Raw genomic sequence first — 9260 nt, forward strand, 5'->3', positions numbered from 1 at the left:
AGTCTTCATACCTACCTTCAGTCAATAGTTCTAGTCAAATTTAATTTTGATTAAGACATTAACTTAAAGTGACAGAGTATAAAACATTGATTTTAACAAGTGTTACTTAATATGAGTGATTTGAGTATCGGTACGACACTTTAGTTCACTACATAAATAATTGTAGTTGTAATTTAATTTCAATTTTTCAAATTACATGTGTGATTCGAGTGTAGAAATACAAAGTATAAACTATAGATTGTATATTTTCAGTTAGCACTCCACTTGGCTTCAATGTAGAGTTACTCCCATGTATTTTTTGTGTACATTCAAAAAGTATGGAAAAAATATCGAGGTAATTTGCATGTTGACATGTTGTAGTCTAATCAAGATGGCGACAACAAATTTAAATTTCTTAATATTTTACTCACGTGGGAGCGAGTGGGTGAAAAGTCCACTTGGGAATTTAAAAGATGACAAGATAAACACCCAAAGAAATAATACTAAATAGTATTGTATTATACCTATTATATATTCACGCTAGAGAGTCATGCTCAAGCAGTCATGCGTTCACTCGGCGGCAAGACGACTTCGGCGTTGTCTTTTGTCTTTCAACCACGGAAAAAGAAGGAACACCACTAACGAATTTTATTATCTTTATAATATACTATACACAGTCTCAAAAAAATATACTTGGTAAGTTTGTATCCGTTTGAAATTATTGTACACATGGAAATGGAACTCAAACATCCGTAATTATTATATCGATTGTAGTTTGTACATTCATTGTAAAATGTCATTTCTTTTTTTTTTTGTTTTGCAATTATTTTGTGGAAATTTCGTCCATTTATCCACGTACATGGTTGAAAATGTCCATTTTAATATTATAATATTATATAATTTTACTTTATACTTTATTTTGAAATTATTTTCAATATTTTTACTCTTGTGAAACAACTGATAAGGAATGAAAATATCTAATTTATATAGTGTACATTGTTGTTAATACCTATATATAGTTGGAAAATAGAAGTGATTATGCACTATCAATTAAAAATCTATATATAATATGTACGTATATCAATTATATTGTGACGAATGGTAACCGAAAAACTTTTTTCTAATAACAACAATTCTCAGTAACTGTAGATAGGTAAGTCATCAGCTGATATTATTTATTTGTTTTTCGATTGTCAAAATTCACGGAAAAAAGTACAGAAATAATATTTACCTGACAATCGATAGACGGGTCGCGAATGAATAAGATGCACCTATCATCTGCTGGGCATTTATATTGTTTATAAATTTATAAATTATAATCATTGAACCTTTGGATTCTAGAATATAGTACCGATCTCACGATTGTGACGGTCAATATTTTTCTGAATAGTTCACTGACTTCACTGTATAGTCCAGACGGACAATTTACTATCGTCGTGTTAACGGTTTTCAGAATTGTATTACAACAGGTAGGTTAGGTTGGGTTTTATGCGGAACTGCTTTACAGTTGCTTGTGAAAATAAAGTGATAATATGAAATTTTGTATATAGCTAATGCCGAATAGTCTTTTATAACAATAATTTATAAATTAATAGTTTTTTACTTATAATTTTGAAAGTATTTGATGTTAATTGTTAGGCTCGGAAACTGAAGATGTCCCAGTAGTTTTTAAAATTTAAATCATGAATATAAATTATAATTATTAAATTATAAATATCCTTTTTTTAAATTATTTACTATACCTAATTAAATTGTTTCAACGCATTAGATGCTATTACAAGTAGGTACAGTAAGTTATAAATATTCTTAAATTTATGATACTATCGATACAGATTTCTTTTTAGGTACAGTGTATAAAATAATTTATTTAAAAATAGACTAGTAATCAAATGAGTGAAGTCATTTTTGCTTAAAAAATCTCTCATGGCTTTGTCTAATCTTTATTAAATAATTAACTATGTACTACTGTGGAAAACGTTGAGTATAGCCGTATAGGCGTATAGGGTTTTAGTATTATTTATAAATTAAATAAATTTGTAACATTTTATATTTTAGGAGCTTGATTATAATATATTATAGGATATGATTGATATAATATATGATAAGAATTATTTCTTGTTATGGGAAAAACAAATATTTTACACATGTCAGCATATAATAAAATATATTTATATCATATTTCTACAGTTGCAGCATTCAGGAGTTTAGAATTTTTTTAATCGTTATCTGAATGGTAAATGTACGTTATAGCACTGGAACATAATAATGACACTTGACAATTGACTGTAAACGAGTAAAGAAGTTCGTAGAATTAAAAAGTGTTTGAAAAATGCAATTTCAGTAATAATAGTGATAAAATTCATGTTAAATATTTAATTATTATAATATAATATTTTCAATAATAAATTATCGTTTTCCAAACGAAATGTCTACCTAGTACCTACTGAAATAATTAGCCTTGTACGGAAATACTCTCATAAAAACTATTAATATCAATTCAGGCAATTTCATATTTTTATTCGAAAACATTTTAATGTTTTTGCTATAATAATCCATAGTTATACTGTCGACTATATTAATGGCATATCTATGTATACAAAGTTTAAATAACATTTGTTCATAGCGTTTAAGATGCCGAGAGCTATATAATAAATGACTAAATTTATTACATAATGTTATTACAATAGTTTTTCTTAACTATTGTAATCCGGTTCGATTGTTTTCGTGGTATACTGTCTACAACAAACAAACAACGTTAAAATTAAAATCGACGTAATAATTAACAAACATTCAAACAATAATATCGACTTATTGTTGTAGTTTTTAACATGGGTTGTGGGAGTCAAATTCGTTACTACGATTGAAGATACATTCTGCACAATAATTGAATGGCGGGGAACCGCGTTTAATTTATGCCGGACACCCGTCTGGCCAGCCGAGCTGGAATTTCGATATATACAAGTTATTAATTCACATTAGTTTTGTACGCACAATACACGTCCTGAAAAACACGTAAATGTCGTGGTATGCGTCGTTTTATTTACGGAGTCAAAACGATAAAACCGTCTAGTGCGTGTCGCATTATAATAATTATTTATAATATTATGCATAAATAATAAAGATATAATATACGGGTTTTGCTACTCTGCGAACCGATACGGCAATGATTCTCCTCCCGTAACTTTTGTATGTGCTATATAAATGTGCTAGGCGTAACTTTTATATGTGCTATAATACTAATACAATTGTATTTGATTTTACCAAGCTCGGGATGCTGTTGAACGTTCTTAAATTTTTATGGGTTTTATACTGTGGCATTGACATGAATATTTATGTAGGTACCTACATAGTAGACTCTGACACGCGATCTGAATTCCGAATATTGTGGAAAACGGACGGGGATAGTGGCGAATTACCGTATAAACGTCGATAATTCTCAATACTAATAAAAATAATATTATCAGTCGTAGGTAATTCAGCACACGGTTGTATGCCTCTATATATAATTTATTCGACCAAGTGTCGTGCGGGAATACCCTGGCGTAAAATAACAAGAAAATTGTCTGAAATTTAAACAAATCGCAGTGTACATTAATTATGTGCCCAAATGGCTTACAATTAAGACAATTTACAAAACGTGTATTATTGGTACACCGCATAATAAAACAAAAACCAACAATTTGATATATTATTACTTTCGATATTAATCAATTTAAATCCTACCCATTGTATAAACATTATAATATATTTCGCCGAAAACGCGGTGAATACCAAAGTAGCTTTCTACTGGTAAAAGTAAAGTAACTCGCCAGTGACGAGGTCGTATCAATACTCGAATGGCAAAAAGGACGTGTACCATGTTTACCTATCAGACAGAGATAATAGTTTTAAAATCTCCGAATGCAGGATCTATAGACTACAGTGTTGTACTGCACACGACTACTACTCGAGTGCGTGCGGCAGGATCACTGTCGGCGGGAGGGGGGCGACAACAAACATTTAACAAATAGACCGATGGGAATATTATTCTGTGCAAACAAACTTTGCAAAACAATAAAACATAATAATATTATATACGTTCGACACACATGGTACTATATAGACGTGCGTGCACCATACGCTGTATAGCGAGTGTGTTCGATCTTTTTTTTTCTTCGGGTTATGACATCGTAGTATCGTACGAAGAACGCTGACCCTCCTCCGCCGTCCGACACAACGACTAAGCCTAACCTGCCTAACGAACAACAGCGCCGACAACCGGTCGTCGGGACCCTGGACGGTGCGAACGGTCTAGTGTCTACGCAGTACGCACTACGCAGAAAACGCGTTTGGAATTCGTTTTTTTTCCTTTTATTTTTTCGAATTTCGACCGTTGCCGTCGTATTTCATGGTTGCGCTCGTTCGGCTCTGTTCGTGTCCGGTTGCCGCCACCGCCGCCGTCGCCGCATCCGCAGCCTCCCATTGGCCAGCCGGCCGGCTGTTACCTTCTCCCCACCCGTCCGCCCGTTCAACCCCACCGCTCGCGACAACGGCCCGGTACACATGTTCTCCGGTTCCCGTCATCCGAGACCGAGTTTCGAATCCTAACCGACAATCCGATCCGGCATTCCTACTGAATAGTGATAAAATTCGTTTTGTTGCCGCGGAAGAAACATCGCCGTCCGATCGTGTGCAGTACACACGAGCTCAACAATATCATCATCGTCGTCGTCCGTCGTTATCATGCGGTGCAGCCGCCGCCGTTGCGAACACACGCCGGAAGGACGCAAATCGTCGGCGTGACCCACGAAAATCCGTCGTGTTTTTACGTGATCTAGAACGTCGTCGGCGGGACGTTTTTGCGCGCGTTTCATCAACTGTCTCAAATCTCGCCTGTCGACCGGAACAGGTAATGATGTAAATTATAGCAGCTAACGCACGGCGACTAATTATAATTATCGTTTAATACAGTAGTTAGTTAATGGGCAATAATAACGATGTCCCGGGCTAAACGTACCGCCGCCAATTAGCCTAATTGCTCGTCGTTAGGATACTTCAATCGTCGTGCGTCTGACCTTCGCCGTCTATTTGCGGTGACTACAATTTATTATTATAATTGTTAGGTACACTAGTCGGGGGCATATAATATTTATCCCTTTCAAGTTGGCGAGTGATCTAACTCGGGTCTACGGTTCGAGATCACCTTTGGCGAGTGTCGCGAGTGTGCGTATTGTTTGTTTTCAGCGCTGAGCAGTCGTGTTTTACCCATGTCGAAATGGCCGAGGACGCCAAATCCGACGACACTGTCTCGGCAGTCGGCAACTAAGTAGATCGGAACGCGCGAGTTCCGGTATTTTGTGTCCCTTCGCCCCGATTTTGCGTACCATTTGTTTTCTGTCTGTTACGACTTGACGAGTACGATTTTGTAGTATTCTACAACTATTAGCGGACTAAGACTATGATACCGATTATTATTAGACATGTCTGTACGATTACATGTTATAGTCTTGCATCGATCGATTTCTGCTTTTCCCGCCCGTTATGATTATATCATTGAGATAAGGGTACTTACCTTTGTGTGACTGTTCGCTGCCAAATTTTTTCCTATCAGACTGTTTATGGTGAAATTTTTTGCGCCGATTGTTGGCTTATTTTATGAGCTTCAAGAGCAATCGGAATAGCTGACTTGTGATTCTCGAAATTGTTTTTTTTTCGTGTTTTAAATAATAGATGATAATTTTTTCTGGTATTCTACATTAGGTTATAAAAGTACCTAGATATGGGTTTCTTAGTCAAAATGTTCCTAATTATAATTAATGGCGGCAAAATTGTTTTTCATAATAATTCGCGCTAATTATATTTTGAACCTGGCTAATGCTTATTAGATTAAACTTATTTAATCTGGTATTTAATTATTACTTGTATATCAAATGTAATTTAATAGTAAATATTTGTTTTTATAATTTTTTTTTTTAATTAGTTTATATTATGTTATTTTATACTTTTCTATTTATTGTTAAATTTTTTATCAAGGTGTGTTAATATACTTTTTTAATAAGAAATTGTTTACCTATGTAATACAATTAATTATTTAAATTTGAAAAAAATTCAAAATTAATTCATGATTACCATTCTTATGCCATTTAAATATCAATAATATAAATGCATTTGTATCAAAATTATTATTTTTTTATTTTTTTTCCTCTAGACATTAGAAACAATGTAAATTAACGTATTTTTCGGTAACAACCGACAACCATTGATGTTCCTAATGGTTCAGATGATAATAGTTTGACCCTGGTGTAGGGTTATATAGTTGTACACAAAGATCTGAATGAATAACACTTAATTATTTCTAACTGATTGAATAAGTTGAATATGTATATTAAATTTTATTTCAAAGAATAAGATAAAATGTTAATAACAAATTTTTAGCTACATACAAAGGTATGATTGTAATAAATGTTGAATGATAACATATTCTGAATAATATTTAATAGTATTATCTCTATTAGGTTACCTTTTATTTTATTATGTAACTACTTTTGTAAAAATGTTTAAACTTCACTAATATTTTTCTATCATATTTCTGTAATTCCTAATTTTTGTATATATATTTATATATATTTTTTAAAATGACATTAATAAAGTCCTTTCTAAATGAAAACAGTTGAGGGTAAATTATAATTGTTTAATATACAAATTGTATCAACACTTTGTACTTGTTTTAAACCTAGACACTATAAAAATATTTATTAAATTATTAATTAACTGAATTTTTAAGTATTGAGTTAAAATTAGGTATATTTAATAAAAACTAAAAGCAAAATTTAATAAAAAATAATTGGAACAATAAATATTAGGTACATTTTTAGTTGTTATATTTATCAATTACTTACATTATTTACCTACCTATAATGTTTCAATATTACGCATGCAATGATTTTATTGAAGTACATACCTATATTATTTTAATTTAAATTTTTATTATTTTTAGATAATCAAAAAGAAAACAATGGCAGACTTATCTATGAAAGAATCTCCTTGTTACAAAAATTCTTTAGTAACTACTTCAACACCTTACAAAAGCATAAATGATAGTGGCTACAATACTCCAAGTTCTAATATTTCCTCTAATCTCAGTCAGATATCTGAAGTATCTATTTCATTTGATCACACACAATCAGATATTGATTCACTTCAATTATCTTCACCAACTCATGATTTTACCATACACAAAAATGATAGAAAATTAGAAGATATTACTAATAAAGTAGAGTCTCCTACAAAAAAGTTAAAATTGTGCTCTAACTTGCAACTAGATTTTCATTTACACGGACCTTCAAATAATGATGACAGTCAGTTTTTAAAAAGAAAGAAACACTCTCCACCAAAAAATGTAAACCGTGAACGAATTTCTATAGAAGGTCGAGAAAAAGTTGACTTAATGTATTTTCTATCAGAGCGTTATCATTTCCAACCAGTCATAGAAAAAATATTATCTTTTTTATCTGGTAGTGATATTATGTCAATGTGTATGGTATCTAAAATTTGGTGTACTGCTATTGAAAATTCCCCTATTGCTCAAAAAAAGAAACAGAAGTATTTTAAATTATCAAAAGAAAATCGCTGTGGATATGTTGGTCGAGACCGTTCAGCTTTTAACAACAAAGGATGTCTAGCTAATATTAGCAATGTTATGCGTTCTCCATCAAAAAGAGAATTACCTCAAAGAAGTCCTCCTGTCAGTCCTAGTAAATATAGATTCCATGTATTCCAAAAAGTAAGTAAAACTTAAAATTTATTTTACTATTTGTATTTATGCTATATCATACCTAGTTTAATTAATCACAAATATTTATGACGTAAAGATAATTTTGTAATTTGAAAAAATATTGCATTAGTCTTAGGTATATTTTAAATACTCATAATTAGGGCTTGAGAATTAAGAGCTAAAATAAAATAAATATATGAATAAATTATTCAAAGTTTTGAGTAAAAAACATCTATTGTTAATGATATGTGCAAAAAAAAAAAAAGAAATGTAAAATATGGAAAAATTGAATAGATAGGTAATATTTAAAATATGATGGAAAACTGGTTGAAATTTTGATATTTTATTAAAAAATAAAAATTTGAATAAATACTATAAAACGTAAATTGTACACTGCTTTACTAATCAATAATAATAAAAAAATTCACATAAGTCAATTACTTAACGACAGTAAATTACTATTTTGGCATATTAGCATAATAAAAATAAAATACACATAGTACTATTATCATCAAATTAATATTCAACTGAAACGATGATAATAAATACCATTAGTACAAAATGTATGTTCAATATTATTTCAAATACATATAGGTTCAGAAAAAAATAAATCATTCTTTTTTTTTCAAGAAAATATTAAGTATGCGTAATAATGTAATGTGTTGTTTTTAAAACTAATGAAATATGCCTAATTTTCCCAAAATATGAACAATATGCAACTGCAACTTCTACATTTTCCAATTTTTTTAATCATAATTATTTTAACAATTTTTTTACTAAATAGTAAATAATGTAAAGATAATGTAATATTGACTTATATTTTTGTTTTAGGAAGCCAAGAAATTAAGTTCAGATCAGCAATTGGTTCCATGTCCACGGTGTTCAAGGCCAGCATCATGGTCACCCTCCCAATCAACTAGAGCAGAATGTAAAGGTTTTCATTGTAAATTCATATTCTGCACAGAGTGTAAGTGTGAATATTCTAACAAATTTGAACACAAATGTTTATCTATGCCAATATTATCAATGTCATCATATAACTGTCGCCCAATGGTTTACAATTTAAGCAAAAGGAAACATAACTTGCGAAGACTGTAAGTAAATATAATATTTTTCAAAACATTTTATCTCTCGACAGTGTCTTAAAATGTTACCTAAACATTTGGAGTTGTATGCTTTATTAAAAATGTGTTTGTAACTGTATGAGAATCATATTTTTTTTATATGTTGTTGTTATTAATTTAATTTTTTTCAATGTTCTGACCAATTTGGTTTTTTATATAGTTACTTGTTTATAATTATAAATTTTTTTTTTTTTTTAATTTCAATTATGTAACTTAAATTTATTTTGCATAATTATTATTTTCAAGTGGATAATTGAAATTATTTGCTCAAAATATTAATATATAAAGAAAAAAGGAAATGATTACATATAAGTTTTTAAATCACATATTTTATCGACTGAACTTTAAAAAGTAATGTTACCAAAAAAACATAATTTTAGTTGAAAACTTAGGTACAAGTTAAT

The 9260-nt window shown here is 30.5% G+C and overlaps 1 protein-coding gene across 1 annotated transcript; it reads left to right on the forward strand.

Moving 5' to 3' along the window:
- The first annotated feature begins 4351 nt into the window (after positions 1-4351).
- Positions 4352-8980, forward strand: LOC112601432 (F-box only protein 43-like). Its single transcript, XM_025349070.1, has 3 exons — positions 4352-4867; positions 6956-7741; positions 8564-8980. The coding sequence occupies exons 1-3, from the start codon at positions 4367-4369 to the stop codon at positions 8828-8830; spliced, it is 1554 nt and encodes a 517-aa protein (XP_025204855.1). The 5' UTR covers positions 4352-4366; the 3' UTR covers positions 8831-8980.
- Positions 8981-9260: the final 280 nt, after the last annotated feature.

This window comes from Melanaphis sacchari, unplaced genomic scaffold (assembly GCF_002803265.2).
Source record: "Melanaphis sacchari strain LSU unplaced genomic scaffold, SCAv2.0 Contig78_pilon_pilon, whole genome shotgun sequence".
NCBI lineage: Eukaryota > Metazoa > Arthropoda > Insecta > Hemiptera > Aphididae > Melanaphis > Melanaphis sacchari.

Excerpts from the sequence above, each read along its gene's own strand:
- LOC112601432 (XM_025349070.1), top strand. The coding sequence starts at position 4,367 with ATGGTTGCGCTCGTTCGGCTCTGTTCGTGTCCGGTTGCCGCCACCGCC. Across the intron at positions 4,868-6,955 it reads TCGCCTGTCGACCGGAACAG|ATAATCAAAAAGAAAACAAT; the intron begins GTAATGATGTAA and ends TATTATTTTTAG. Across the intron at positions 7,742-8,563 it reads GATTCCATGTATTCCAAAAA|GAAGCCAAGAAATTAAGTTC; the intron begins GTAAGTAAAACT and ends TTTTTGTTTTAG.